This window comes from Dermacentor albipictus, chromosome 7 (assembly GCF_038994185.2).
Source record: "Dermacentor albipictus isolate Rhodes 1998 colony chromosome 7, USDA_Dalb.pri_finalv2, whole genome shotgun sequence".
NCBI lineage: Eukaryota > Metazoa > Arthropoda > Arachnida > Ixodida > Ixodidae > Dermacentor > Dermacentor albipictus.
In genome coordinates, this window is record NC_091827.1 from 119,523,282 (window position 1) to 119,539,662 (window position 16,381).

The 16,381-nt window shown below is 45.9% G+C and overlaps 1 protein-coding gene across 1 annotated transcript in view; it reads right to left on the bottom strand.

Moving 5' to 3' along the window:
• Positions 1–16,381, bottom strand: part of LOC135909559 (epoxide hydrolase 4-like) — a 199,478-nt gene that overhangs the window by 158,685 nt on the left and 24,412 nt on the right. Inside the window, exon 2 of the mRNA XM_070522631.1 lies at positions 6,579–6,801. Coding sequence (XP_070378732.1) covers positions 6,579–6,770 — 192 coding nt within the window. The 5' untranslated portion in view covers positions 6,771–6,801. The remainder of the gene's footprint in view (positions 1–6,578; positions 6,802–16,381) is intronic.

Here is a 16,381-nt window from a genome sequence, read left to right on the forward strand (position 1 = left end):
GAAAATCCACGCACTCTCTAACCCTCGTAGCGGAGTAACATGTCTAACATGTCTGGTAACTGCCCGAGGGTCTCTCCTTCCCGGCAGCTCCGGTTGTTGAAGCGGAAACGCTTCATTAGTGTGGACGGTGCTGGGTTGACAGGCGAGTGCTGTATGGCGAGCAGCTTACCCAGCGTCTTAATATGCGGCTTGACTGGCTTGAAAAGGTTGAGCAGGAGACTGAAGACGCGGGTCCCGCAGCTGGCCAGGAAAATGTCCCGGTGTTTGGCCTCAGGTGTGTCGTTTGCCCGGAAGAACACGTGGACTTGTTCCTCGTAAATTGGCCAGGCGGGCCCATCTCCCGCGAACGGCTCGAGCCTTCCGTACAGCAGCATGGCGGCAGCAACGGGGGGGGGGGGGGGGGGCGTTTTGCCGCTCACGCCGGCGTGGGATGGTCCATGAGTACTCGTCGCCAGTGTCACGATCCGCCCGGGTTCGTGAACAAGGGAGGGCTCGAGGCACCTTCCGTTAGACAGACGCTCCGCAGCATGGTGGTGGTGAACGATGACTGACCGCCGACCAGGTGTGCTCGTCTGCGTATATTGGGTGCGGTGACCAATGTTGCCTCGGAGAGTTGGCTGCCACGTTTGCTTTTATGGGTTCATCTTTTCCGTGACTTATTTCATGCTCCAAATACGTTACAAAGGCTTGGCCCAATTCACACATCTTGATAGTCAAGCCCGTTCCTCTGATTCATGTACTGTTCGGGTATGTTGCAAATGAGACTCAAAATCATTATAGAATACGATCACATCATTCAGATAGGGCAGAGTAAATTCTTCTAGTCCTTCAAGCACATCATCCATCAGCCTTGAAAAATGGAACAGCGCATTTACCAAATTAAAGCTCATGGTAACTGGCTGGTAAACACTAAAAGGTGTCACAAAGTCCGCTTAGCGGCTGTATCGTTCTGTTAATAGCATCTGCCAATATCGCCTCACTAAGTCCAGGGCTGAAATGAATGCAGCCGGTCTTACGCGTTGTACCCTCTCCTCTATATTCGGAATGCGGTAGATTGGTCTTTTGTGATGACATTTAACTTTGCATAATCTACGCATGGCTAGGGATCTTTCTCTGGCACATCAACTAGCATTCAAAGTGAGCAAAATTCACTATGTGCTTCCTTGATTTCAGCCCTGCCTGCCACAACGACCACCCTAGGCGTCAATGACCATCGTGGTCAGCATCCATTGTGCCTTCCTACCATCGGGCTTCACCCCTTCAGCACGTTGAACATCAGCACTGTGATGTATAAAACAACCTCCAGTGCGTCTTACGGTTCCACGGATAAGAAAGAAGACTGACCTGCCTACCTTGGCCTTGAAGGAAGCAGCTCTGGATTGTTTGCACCCTTTATACTTTGACCGAGTCCACATATATACAAATGGCTCTTCCACTCCGACCAGTTCCACCGGCACAGTCATTATACTATTACGATCAAAAGCATCCATACAATATTGCTCACGTGACAACATCGACCGGTTTGGAGCTTGTTGCCCTTCGAGGTGCCGTTGATTATATTAACAAGCAACCGGCTAATCGGCAGGCAATATTCTGCGACTCGAAGGCGGCCTTACAGTATCGTCTGTAAGCTCTTCGTCGCGGGTCTGGGAACTACTCGTGTCGGACATACGAGAAATACACCATCGTATGCTCGCGAAAGGACACGACGTCGTGTTTTAGTGGCTGCCGGCCCATTGCGGTATCTCCAGGAATGACCGCGCTGACGAAGTCACTAGGAAAGCACATGAAGGAGCAACCCTTGTTTCTGTACCTTTATCGCGGTCTGACGTGGCCCGACACTTAAGGAAGCTAGCGCACGGTATGACATTGGAGAAATAGCACACACCTGAATTCACCCAACAGCGGTTGCATTCCCTCAACCCGTCTATGCAACTGCGGTTGCTACCTGGGCTTCCGCGGGAAGAGGAAACAACGCTGTGTCAGTTACGCTTGGGCATCGCATTCACCAATGCATATACGTGTTTGATCGGAATGGCTGATCGCGCTGAGGGCAATGGCTGTGGTGTCGATGAGACTATAGAACATCTACTGTACTACTGCCCATCGTTTGAATATGAAAGACATGACCTCTGCACAGCTCTAAATCAGTTAGATAAAAAACCGTTCACATTGAACAAGATCCTGGAACCACGGCCTCGCATATCGCAGCTGCATAAGGCCACAAAAGCGCGGCTTCGACATTAGAAAGCTACCGGATTTAGTCACCGTCTGTGATCCAGACTGAGAGACCGGTCGATATCCCCAGTGGACGTTCTCTTCTTTTAATCTTTCCCTCCCTTTTTCTGTTTACCCAGTGCGGGGTAGCAAACCGGGCTCAGTCCTAGTTAACCTTCCTGCCTTTCACTTATTATTGCCTTTCTCCCGGTCTTCATTCTACTAAGGATGCTTCATGATCCTTATTACTTCTGCATTCATTATGTCTAGCTTCCGTGGTGATAGGCTGCACGCTTTTGACTTAAAAGGAACCTCCGTTGTTAACTCGGTTTCATGCTGTATCAAAGGAGTCCTTCTCTGCTTCTTACTAAAGCAATCCATATATTACTGAATAAGGCTCCCCAAATCATCCACTTTGTCAGTAACCAGCTCCTCCTGGTTAACAGCATGCATTATTACCTTTTCCACATTAGGGCCCGTTTTCTCACGAAAACCAGGTTACTCTAAATGAAGGTCCTCTCATGACACATTTATAGCAATACTGATAATGGCTGTTCGCTCAAAGAATGCTTTCATGAAGTTTACATGATAAACTAGTTCTTGACGTCTACGTCCCGGTAACCTCCCCATGTAGTTCACCTCCGAAAGGCGATGAATAACCTGGGTGGGTCCGTCCTAGTGGACGTCCAGTTTATTTTGGCGATTTGCTGCAAGATCATCACTTTGTCGCCAGTGTACAATGATGCCTTCCTCCAATTTCTGTCATAATATCTCTTTGAAGCGTCTTGTGCTGCCTTCAGGTTACACTTCACGGTCTCACGAAACTCGTGTAACATTTGCATTAGGTCCAACACATACTCGACCACACTTTCAGGCACCCGGTCGTCCTCCTATAAGTCGCGAACTAGCCTCAGGGGACCTCAAGGATTTCGGCCGTATTGCATCGTGTCGCACCATGCGCAACGCATGGTAGGGGTAGTCCCATTCACACTTCCTTTCATGGCAGACCGCTCTCAAAAATTTCTTGAGGACGGCATGCAGCCTCTCTACGCTGTTGCTCTGAGGATAAGACACGTGCTATGCAAAATTCTAATGCCACACTTTTCGAGCGACTCGGAGCTGTTTGCGAAACGGTAAAGTTGCTCTTCGGTAGCCTAGTGGAAACTGTTGACTGTGTCGCGATACCTCTGAAAGGTCCCTCAATCTGGAGTCCGTATCAACAATATTTAATTAAATAAAAAGGGGCAGAGCATAGCAACGAAATTTATCTATTCTACCTATTCGAGTTTCTCGAGCATATCTGTCCTTCGTGATAAGGGAAAGATGAAAAAAGTCGATCATCGTAGCAAGGTGTCTGTCCCCATCCTACCTGAAGATAGACCGTGCTCACCTAAAAATACCACATGAACGTCACATAATCGAGCTCTCCATGCACTTCGACCGTAAACAACATAAGAAAACAGTTAGGGAACCAATTAGTTACCTTAACATGCATGAATATTTCCGGTTTCCTTATGGTATATTGTTATGGAATAAGTTACGACAAGAAGTAGAGTAGTTAACGCTAATACGACACAATCATTCGTTCACATTGTGAATAATTTATCTTTTGATGAATAGCGTCCTGCACACAAGGACAGAAATTCATCAGTTCTCGCGTTTTTGTGTTGTATTCAAACGAGGTACAATGCTGAACGCAGTGAACTGTTGTGTGTGCATGTCATATCACTGGTTTGTTGTCGAGTTGCGAGCTACAACTATTTTTCGTACTTCATATTTATTCTTCATAATTCTAAATTGCAGATGCTGATATCCCTGTATTTATTTTTCATTTTTTCTTTATTGTTTTGTAGTTCTCTATTTTTCGATTTCTAGTCTCGCTTATTACCATTGCTGTAAACACTCCTGCTTGGGTCCGAACAGGGCCTGCAGTATTTGTGAATAAATAAATAAATAATCAGCACCTTTGCCATAGGTAGGCACACTGAGTCTTCGCTTCCGGCCTGCCTTATCCACGCGCATTCGGAAACGTAGTCATCACTTTTCACATACTTTTCACAAAGCACGTACGACAAATGAATTGTCCGCTGCGAAAGAACATCCTGTGGGCCGAAGGCGTAACCACTTGAATTAAATTGCCATATTGCAATATTGCCATTTGGCACAGAAAATTTAAGAATAACTTTTTTATTTGAAAATGCTTTCTTTTATAATGTATAACCATAGCCCTCGCGGGAAGCGACACGATCTCGTGACCTAATGATGAATATTACGCAGCTTTGGATATGAAGTACGATAACAATGTGCTTTAGCGAAATTTCGCGTCGATTAAACGGTATTGTAGTTTATTACTAACTTTAGATATTCATCTTAATTCTAGTCACTTCGTGTTAAATGAGGAAATATTTTTTTCAGAACCGGATACGGATTATTTCGCTGAGAAGGTTTATCTCGAACATTAATTGCTCCACGTCAAGCATGCTTTACCTTACATTATTTAAAACAAATCTAATCTTTTTTTAGTGGAAAATTTTGTTTTTTTTACGTTTGCACCAGACTACTTCTTTTCAATGCACTTTCAGGCTACCGGAGATCATTCAGAAAACGTCACTTTATCAGCGTAAGAATGAAAACGCTACTTATCAAACAAACAAAAACATGAAAGCATAGGAAAGCTTGTGAACACTTCATTGCGATTTATATGTTCCCTTTTTTTCTTGTGTGTTTAGCGCGCCAGCCATTTATTAAGTCAAGTATCAGCACGCCAACACTCCTGAAATTTCTTCTTCTCTCGTTTAATATGTATGACGAGCTTACAGGAACAATATACTGAAAACGTTGACAAATGCTAATGTTGTCGTCTGTTTTTGTTATGCGATATCACGAGTTATGCGATATTTCTTATGACTGGACGAGGCTCACCCGCGAAGTGTGCTCGTTAACCATGGTAGGAAAGGATTACGTTGAGACAACTAACATGTAGGAGCGAGCTGTGTCATGGTGGAAGTAACGAAATTTAAATAATAAGTTACAGAGGCCTTGAGTCTTTTTACGTGCACTGAAGGCGACAACATTGTGAGTCTTACGAGCGATAATTTTCACTTGGGCATGTGCTCGACTCGGGTAATGTCGCGGTTGAGGGAGGGCCACCAAATTTTGGGGGTGGGCCCGGTCGGTTTTGAACGTGGGTCAACTAAATTTTCACATTGGGCAAAGTCTTATTTTGGGTGTGGGCCACGATGACCGTCCGACACCGTAGCTGTCTAACGTGTGATTTCGCAGTTCGAGCCACAGCAGGTCCAGCGCCGGGAACGTGACGCCATCGCTTGATCACGTGGGTTTTTGTAGCATTGGATGTTAACGCCGGTCGCCGGATTTTCCGCTTGGTAGGGCATATAATGTTTTGCCTTAATATCTTGGGAAGGTCAGCGCTGTAGCATAACACTACCTGATTTTGGCCTGCCCAGTCATTTTGTGCGCCATTTTATCAGTAGTTCCGCACAGCATTCTGCTGCAATGCCGCTAAAGCACTGCATACATTAACGCACCGCAGCAACCACCTAGTGTTCTGCTAATGGCATCAAATGCATTTCGTGATATGGCTAACGCGCTGGGCGGCAATAAAATTGGAAGTTTGTAGCCAGCAGAGCAAGTTACCGAGCACTCAGTGCGCGTGCTGCAGTTCGCTGCCAAAAATAGAACCGACCAGTCTTTACGAGTGCGCAATGACGACGGAACGACGGTGGTGCGAAACCAACGCCGTATGCGGATTTGTACACACTGATACCAGCAGACGATGCCAGGGGCAATCCACACCAAGCGTGGCACTGACGCCAACTGAGCTCGCTTTCACAGGGGAAAGTGTTCCTCAGCATTACCTACGTAAGGCGCTTCTTATAATGAAACGCTCTTTTATGCATTGAAACACAGGAGTAACTGGAAGACCAGTGCAATACGTCGGGAACTTTGTAAATTTATGTCTCGAAACCCTTGCAGTCCTGAGAATTCGTTCCAAGTGTACACGCCTTGTGAACTCACCGGCTATAATTAATCGATATATGTATTATAAAGGAAAAAATTAAAAAGGTAATTATCGTATCTATGCTAATTATGTATTGAAGCCTTTTGATTTCTCGTAGAACTAATGCCCACCCCATCGAGTAATTTAGATCAAGGGTTAGAATTGTACTATCTTCCACAGGAAATTTTAAAAAATTCTGGACCCGCTAAAGGTGTCCGGTATATACAGGGTGCTTCAGCAAACTAGAATTCTGCTATCAGCCACAGGCAACCTTTACAAATTTTTGAAAGTGTTCGGTGAATCACCTGGTAAATATAGTGTATTCACGTTTGCCACTTACACTTAAGTTCACGTATCGGTGCTCCCCGAAAGTTCTGCTGCCAAACTCAGGTGGCTGAGTTCGGTGCTTGGGCTTCATAATATCTTCGCCATTTAGATATATTTGGATCTTGACATAAGCCAACATTGTAAGTGTCATTATGGTTGAGATCACGAGGAATGCTATCCTTGCATCAGTCGGCAGATATCGCATGTCGACAGCAAGTTCAGTCGCAGTGTCCGGTCTGGAAAAGGAGAAAAAGAAAGAAATCACTTCTTGTGTTAGCAATAAGGGAGCGAACTAGGAACATTGACAAATCTGCTCGCTATAAGCCCCAATTTTTTATCAGCTTTTTGTTCAATGTGTGCCAATCATTTCATCTATTATAGGCGTGTATGTAATAAAATGTTTGCAATCTAGTCCTGTTGCCGCATTCACAATATCTATGTTCTCTCCATTTAACAAAAGACAGCTCACAAATTTGCTTCTTGCAAGATGCTGTGAATATCCAGTCTGAAGTACATTTGTGACGGAAGTGCAGGATGCCGTGAGCAGAATTCGCTGTATCTGCACCTGTAGTGTTTAAAATTGCTGCCCTCCTCAGCGGCTGGATAATACCAGGTCTGGAATTCAGGAGAAAATATTTTCTCACATTGCAACATCATATTATTTTATTGTGTGAAGACAAAAACAGCGTCAGTAACTGAAGTGCTTATTTGCTTGGTGCTTCGCACGCCTTTAATAGGAAGCCACACGTGAGATAAGGGCATCGTTAAATTTTCAGTGAACGTGGCACTTTCTTGAAAGTGTGGATGACTAAAGCACTGGCATCGTCAAGGGCAAGGACAGTAACGTCGTCCACAGAATGTTTGATGAGGTTAATGAGGTTAACAACTGTTAACCTCATTAACCTCATCAAACATTCTGTGGACTGTTTGCAGGGTTCGAATCGGATGGATGTTTTGCAGGGTTCGATTCGACAAGGACACACTTTTGCTCCGGAGGATGCTGTGATTATTTCCCGTGTTCAGAAGCTGCCAAACACATACGAATCACTGGAGTTGAGAGGATTCTATCGGATGGCCAGAGGTGGCCATGATGACGCAGGAACTAGTGCCAGCTGGCTAGCGCATGGGTCAGCCTGTAAAACTCACTGCTGAATGTGCTTAAGAAGTAAGCTACGCAATGAAGCTGTCGTCGGCTCCGGTGCATGCGAGAGGAGGTACAGTAGACTCGCAACCTCATCGTGGTGAGCTGTTTGACTCGCGGGAAAAGAACGGCGTGGTAGGAGCACGATTTCGCTAAACGCGACGCATTTATGTCACAAAGACGCCAAGAGAGGTGTTTGCTGGGGGCGTTTTTCATGATGATATTAGACTTCAATAATAATAATAATAATAATAATAATAATAATAATAATAATAATACTTTACTGATGACTTCAGTTTAATACAATGCAATAATCGGGCCACCCAAAGCCGCAGTGGACTTGAACGGCAGTGCCTGGCAGACAGCCACGTTATTACTGTGTAGACAACAGTGGGGAAACAAACAACGAAAAGAACACATGACAGGCTTCCGATCACGCATTAACGTGTCTAAGAGCCTTTCTGAGACAACATTTCGTCTTCGCGTCTTGTATGCTTTGGGGAAGTAAATTAGGCATTGTGGGGACATAACAGTTACGGAGTCTCCGACCGTATCTCGCCTTACAGCGGGGTGTAACGCAATAATATTTTGGCCTCAGGCAACAAACAGGCATATAAGGAATATTATACTGGCTTATAAAAAAAAGGTTTCTTGCAGCGAAGACTTCAAATCAGGTAAAGGCAATGTTTTGAAAACATCAGATTTGGGGGAGACATCTTATGCAACATGCTTCAGAATACCACGAAGGATGGAATTGACCCGGTTTATCAAAAATTGAGCGACATGACCATATGTAGATATCCCATGCCCGATTACACTGTAGCATAAGGCATGTACTACAAGCTTTCGGACAGACAATGGCATGTAAAATTTAATATTTTACAAAGCACAAGACACTGCGCGAAGTTTTTGATAAATACGTGCGAAAGGAGAATTCTAGGATAGATCACTGTAAAAAACGCCCGGGTATTTAATTGAACGAGCGTATTGCAGAGAGTCCGACGAGCAGGGATTGCAATGTGATATGTGCAAATATAACGGGGACGATAGGGTAACTTGCTTGACAGGGTTGTGAAAACAGATTCGTTGAATTTTGGACGCATTGCTGTCGATTACATTATTCCGAAACCTATCCATCACTTTTGTTGTCGCCATTTGTAAAGAAGAGATGGAGTCAGTGTATCTTCTAGCGTATGAAACAAGGACAGTGTCATCAGCATACTGATATAATTTCACGTTGACAACATTATATAAATCGTCGAAATATAAATTAAATAATAATGGGCTTAAACTTAAACCTTGGGGGACACCAACTTCAATTTCGGTCAGGTTGTAACGAAATTTTCCAATAGACACAAGTAGGTGCTTGTGAGATAAGAAGTTTTTCAGGAGCCACAAAAACGCACTCCGAAAGCCTAGCAAAGAAAGTTTGGTTAGTAGTATACTATGACAGACGCTGTCACACACTTTGTGGACGTCGAGAAACAGTGCATAAGCAATCTGATTGTGTTAAAACGCAGAGTTTAGTGTATACAAAAAATCTTCAAGCAGCAACTGCGCGCCCCGATTCGGCACAAAGCCATACTGGCTAGGAGATAACACGCCAAGCTTGTTTAAAAAGCTGCTCATTGCCTTGAGCAGATGTTTTTCCAATATCTACCTAACACATGACCTTGACGACAGTTTGAGCGCACGTGAGAGAAACGGAAAGCGTCTTCGGTGATATATTCGATTATGTGGTGGATTTTATAAGCTTCCGCGACCAATTCACTAACCTGGTGGCAGTGCGTTACGAGAGATAGGAGCTTTGTGAAGCAGTGATACAGTGTCATTTTTTTTTCGTCTCCTCAGCAATGTGACATGGAACATGTTTGGAACAATGAAAGACTACGTACTGACACGCTAGCAACGGTGAATGATGTCCTCGTTTACGTATGTGAAAGCGTCTGTCGGTTAAAACCGGAGGTTTTAACTCTGGTTAACCTCCCTGGCTTTCTCTCATTTGCATCTCTCTCTCTCTCTTTCTCTCGGTTGCCGAGAGTGAGCAAACATTCGTCACGAAGCTTTCTTATCGCTTGGAAGCTTGCAGACTTGCGTGAAGATTGTCGTAAAGCCCTGCCAGGATTGAGTCTGTTTCATCATTGACGTATGGAAAGTTAGCCGTACCCATGAGATTGCGTAGTTCTCTCTTGCGTCATGATCCCGTCACCAAGGCATGATTTTCTGGAGGTAATAATATTATTACTAATGTACAAAAAGGGAGACGTTAAAGAATTGAAATACTACAGTCCTATAAGCTTACTCCCTGTATTATATAAAATATTCACCAAAGTAATCTCGAATAGAATATTGGGGCATTACTGGACTTTGTTCAACGAAGGGAACAGGCTCGCTTCAGGAAGGGATACTCTACAATGGATCACATCTATGCCATTAGTCAGGCAATCGAGAAATCCACAGAGTACAATAAACCTCTCTATATGGCTTTCATAGATTACGAGAAGGCATTTGATTCAGTACAGATATCAGCAGTAATAGAGGCATTACGTAATGAAGGAGTACAGACCGCTTACATAAATACCGTTGGAAAATATTTACAGATTCCACAGCCATCTTAATTCTGCACAAGAAAAGTAGGATGGTCCCTATAAAGAAAGGGGTCAGACAAGGACACAAAATCTCTCCAATGCTATTCGCTGCGTGCTTGGACAAATATTCAAGCTATTAAACTGGGGAGGCTTAGGAGTAAGGATCGACGGCGAATATCACAGAAACCTTCGGTTTGCCGACGACATTGTTCTATTCAGCAACACTACAGACAAGTTACAACGAATGATAGATGACCTTAGCAAAGAGAGCGTAAGCGTGTGGTTGAAGATTAATACGCAGAAGACAAGCAGAATGATGAACAGCCTGCCAAGAGAACAAGAATTCAGGATTGCCAGTCAGCCTCTAGAGTCGATGAAGGAGTACGTTTACCTAGGTCAATTAATCATAGGAAACCCTGATTATGACAAGGAAATTCATGGAAGAATAAAAATGGGTTAGATCGCATACAGCAGACATTGTCAGCTCCTGACTCAAAGCTTGCCATTATCATTGAAAAGGAAGATGTACAATTAGTGCATTTTACCGGTGCTGACATAAGGGGCAGAGAGTTAGAGACTGACTAAGAAGCTCGAGAACAACTTAAGGACCGAGCAAAGAGCGACGGAAGAATGCTAGGCATAGCGTTAAGAGACAGAGAGAGAGCGGTTTGGATCCGAGAGAAAACGGGATATTCTAATTGACATAAAGGGAAAAGGGAAGCTGGGCAGATCATGTAATGCGCAGGTTAGACAACCGTTGGATCATTAGGGTTACAAAATGGATACCAAGAGAAGGGAAACGCAGTCGAGGAGCGCAGAAGACTAGGTGGAGCGATGAAATCAGGATATTCGCGGGTGCTCGTTGGAATCGGTTGGCACAAGACAGGGCTAATTGGAGATCGCAGGGAGAGGCCTTCGTCCTGCAGTGGACATAAAGTAGGCTGCTGCTGCTGATGATGATGATGAATATGAGTAATGAAAATGTGATGCGGATACGACTAGGCAAAACAAAAGAGAAAATGTATTAAGGTAATATTCTTACGGCGCAACCAAGAGTGCCGCCAGTCAGAATACAATTTGACGTGTGTAGGTGGAATGTGTCTCTAGAGCCATCCTTTTTTATGCATCGTTGTCTCTCTTGTAAATGTTGTATATACATTGTTATATGTGACTTCTGCAATGCAACAAATTGGTGAGAAGTGCGGGGTACCTACGAGAACAACAACGGAGCTCCACAGTGATCGTCACCTCAGACTGGACAACATCACGGACGAAACAGGAGGACCCGACATGGCGCGGCCCACATCAACGCCTACCAACCTGACTGTAGTGCTGGCTAAGCCGCCGGATCCAGGAACGTTCCGCTGTACCGACCATCTCCCCTCAGAAGACTGTATCGCCATGTATGAGCCTATAAGTTCCCACAACGAATGGGATCCGACGATTATGTTGGCTAACTTGGTCTACTACCTACAAGGCACGGCGAAGGTATGGTATGACAACCACGAGGAAGAGCTTAACGACTGGGGCACGTGCATACAGAAGCTGAGGGATTGTTCGGCAGTCCACCTGGGAGGAAGAGCACCGCTAAGAAAACTATCTACCTGCGCCCAGACATCCACAATATCATACGCTTCTTACATCCAGTAGGTGCTGGCTCTGTGCCGTAAGGCCAACAGTGATACGGCTGAGTCAGTCACGGATGGGCATGCAATGAAGGGGGTCGCTGACTATACTTTCAACCTGCTAATGTGCCATAATTGTGGAACAGCACAGGACATCACAAAAATCTGTCAGCGCTTTGAGCAGGCTCAATTTTTCTCAGAAGCATGCCTTTCAGTGACATCTCACCTGTGAACGATTCTGAGACATCGGCTCTTGACGCCGAAATTACGTCGGTCTCTACAAGAGCCTTCGATTCACCGACTCTCACAGACAAACTAAGCAAGATGATTGCAAGTGATCTTCCTCCTGCGCAGACTGCTGACCTCCGCCGTCTCTTGGAAACTTGCCACAACATTTTTCACCTTGACGGCCGCCTTGTAGCCCAAATATCGGTGGTCACCCATCAGATTTACACCTGAGACGTCAGTCCGATACGCCGCCGGCCGTAAAGTGTTTCACATGCTGAACGACAAGTAATACAACGAGAAGGCTATAAGATGTTGACTAAAGCCATTATCGAGCCATCATACAGTCCGTGGGCCTCTCCTGTTTTCCTTGTCAAGAAGGCGGACTGCAGTTGGCGCTTTTTTGTGGATTACTGACACCTCAACAAAATCACACGCAAGGATGCCTGCACCTTGCCCAGTAATAATGACACCTTGGACTGCTTGCACGGAGCCAAGTATTTTCATCAGCAGACCTCCGATCTGGCCATGGGCAAATCCCGGTATCTTGAAACTGTAAAAGCGCACAAAGACGAGAACAAGAAGAGTGGACAGGACGAGTCGCTTACTCACAATTGAAAACTTTTTATCGAAAGAAACAAAAATATGCGCACAAAAATGCATCACGGGTTAAGTCATTCGAAGGCAACGTTAAAAATAAAGAAAATCTAACTCTCCAGAAACCTGAATCCTTTATCATATAGTAAAACGAGGGTTTCGCATAACGCGGGTCTCGAATCCGGCAACTTTGATGCCTTCAGGTAGAATGCGTGAGTTTATTAACCAGTTGTCTTCACCCAAAAAGATCGCATACTCATGGCGCCTGCGGCAGAAGGAATGCTCCACATTAGCCGCCAAGGTTTGGGACTGGTGGGGCTGGCTAGCACTCCTATGGTTCTAGTAGGAAACATAAATACCCAAGAAAGTGAATGGGAAAAGGGCGCCGGCGGTAGTTCAATTGGTTGAGCATCGCACGCTTAATGCGAAGACGTCAGATCGTTCCCCACCTGCGGCAAGTTGTTTTTTCATGCACTTTCATTTCCATTAATTTATGATATCGTTAATTCATTTAGTAACTACAAGTAATTTTCCCAATGTTGTCCTTGGTGCCAATGTCTGGCGGCTTCTTATGATATGCCTAATAAAAATTGGGCCCCTTGGTTAACCCACTTTCTTCTCGTTTCTCATGTAGCAAGACCGACGGGTGGCTGACGCAGTTATCTTCTTTTTTCTTCATGTGGTAGGCCCCGGCCATTTCGCGGGTTAGCTGGTTATTGCTCTTGAAGATAATGTGATTATATAATGAAACAATACATACAGACAGAAGACGATATGGCGGAACAACAACCACACGAGCGCTTCTTCGATCCTCGTCTTCATCCCTTTGCTGGCGCCTTCTCGAATTTACGGAAATGGCTTGTAACATATGAATCCCGGCGGTGGGATTGCCGTTTCGGCGCCCAGGGAAGGGAAGGGTTGTCGTCGGAGAAGTAAGGCTTCAAACAGGCGACGTGCACTTTATCAAGGTGGTACGGACGACGATGAGCTACCGTCCCCCGGGGTGATATCGTATGTGACTTCACCGATCTGGCGGAGAACCGTATAAGGGTCAGAGTTACGAGACAGAAGCTTTGAAGACAGGTCCACATAGTGGCACGGCGTGTAATGAAGTACAAAAGAGCCTGGATTGAAGTGATCGGGCCTGTGGTGGCTGTCATAGCGGGCCTTTTCGGATATCTGCGAGATAGGGAGACGATCCCGTTCAGTCTGGCGAGCTGCTTGAGCCTGAGCAGCAGCATGGCGGACGTAGTCTCAAGGAACGTCGGTATATATTCGCATGAGAGCCTCAAAAGAGTGGCACCCGCCGTGGTTGCTCAGTCGCTAAGGTGTTGGGCTGCTGAACACGAGGTCGCGGGATCGAATCGCGGCCATGGCGGCCGCATTTCGGTTGAGGCGATATGCGAAAACACCCACGTACGTAGATTTAGGTTCACGTTAAAGAAACCCCAGATGGTCAAAATTTCCGGAGTCCTCCACTAGGGTGTGCCTCATAATCAGAAAGTGGTTCTTACACGTAAAACTCCATACTTTCTTCAAAAGGGTGGCGGCGGAACAACCGATAGAAAGGAGAATAGCCGGCGATCTCGTGGTGGGAGGAGTTCTACAGAAATGTCACAAAAGGTAAAGTGCTGTCCCGATCACAATGATCTGCAGAAACGTACATAGAAAGCATCACGGTTAGCGTGGGAATAAAACGTTCCGTAAGCCTATTTGTTTGTTAATGTTAATGGCTGTGGTTAGCTTTTGGCGTGCAGAACACGAACGAAGGACGTCCTCAACCACTTTCGAAAGAAATGAATGACAGCGATCAGTAAGCAGCTGTCGTGGCGCGCCATGGTAGAGAATGACCTTGCGCACCAGAAAGTGCGTGATGTCAGGGGCACAGCCTGTCGGCAGCGCACGGGTGATGGCGTACTGTGTGGTGTATGCAGTCAGCGGCCACGACAAACCACTTGGTCCTCGTAAAAGAAGTCGGGAATAGTCCAACCAAATCTAGGCACACGTGTTAGAACGGAACAGTTGGAGTGCGATCGGATATGGTTGATGATGTCGCCATTGATCGATGATGGTGCCATTGGCCTACTTCGCGCCAACGTCGTCAGCTGCGGGGCGCGGCCACGTTTTTGGTGACGTCAAAATGACAACACGCTCCTGTCAATTATCTTGCAACCGAGCATGTCATCTGCTAGGCGCCAAACCCAACGGGAGTTGGGAAGTTTAGAGCGATCATACGCTCGTTACGAGACCGGCTTCGCATGGCGCGTCTGGTGAATTGGATTGGATTCAACCGGTGACTGCGGCTGTGGAATGGTACGTTTGGATCCAATCCATATTTTATTTCGAGAAAATGGCGCTTGCGTTGGGAACTTTGGTTGTTGCACTGGCGTTGCTCGACAAGGAAGAAGAGCGAGTGGAGCTGCGAAGCGCGTTTGAAGAAATGGCAGAAAGCGAATTCCGGCGTCGCTTTCGTTTCTCAAAGGACATAGTGCGTTGGCTGTACAGCGAAATCAGCCCTATAATCGGGTGCCAGTGAGCCACTGGAATGTTGTTGCTGCCTTGAAAAGTGCGCCACTGTTCCCGTCGTTTCTTTTTCCATTTTCTTTCTCGCTGTGCGTGACGCCACCTAGGGACGACGCAGAGAAACTAATAGTTATAAATTGTAGAAGTCGCACCTGCTACTATTAGAAGATGTGTTTAAGCTTGAGAAGAAGAAATTTCATTTTTAGGTAAATATTTCATTCTTGGAAGACGAGAAACATTTCGTTTTGTACTATATACTGTCTTCAAGCAGACGAGAAACGAGGGAAGTAAACTTCCGGGGAGTTCACCACTTGCCGATTGGCTGCTCTCTCCGCCCCGTTCTCGCAAATCTTGCATACTGGAACTTTGTGACGTTGCAGCAACCGAACAGAACGCGTATCGAACAAAGATCTCCGATCGCGTCCGTGGTATCTCGATAGGCTGAAGTGGACCGGTGAGCAGCAAGGACGGGCGCTCGCGGCGCTAGAAGGACTCACGTGTAGCGAGATACAACTGTACAAAACGGTAAAGGTCTGGCCAGAAAAGACCATCGCCACAACCGGTCGTATGTACGCGACACTCCGAGAAGTCCAGCGGTTGTGTCATCGTGTAGCCGTCGGAGAACAGTTGAACGGAGAGATGTACGAAGAACAAGCACAGGGTCTGGGCCGTCCATGTTAGTATTGCGTCGGTAGAGAATACCATGACGGAGTAAGAACAGGTGGAGAAAGAGGTCGGATTGTTAAGAGCGTAGTTGCTGGATTATGGAGCACAAGTGTGCATGATTCCGCTGTGCCTATCGGATATCGCCAAAATCAGAGATGGCAAGGACACACGCGTCAGCATCACCGGAAGCGGAGTCGGGAGGATCCACGGGAAGACAGGAGAGGCAGTCGGCATCTTGGTGCATTCGGTCGGACTTGTAATTGATATCAAAGTTATACTCCTGAAGCTTCAATGTCCAGCGACCAGGTCGTCCAGTGAGCTCCTTAAGAGAGCACAACCAGCATATTGCATGGTGGTCTGTGATGACCGAAAATGATCGGCCTAGCAAGTATGGTCGAAATTTTGTGACCGCTCAAACTAAAGCGATGCATTACAGTTCAGTGATCGAAAA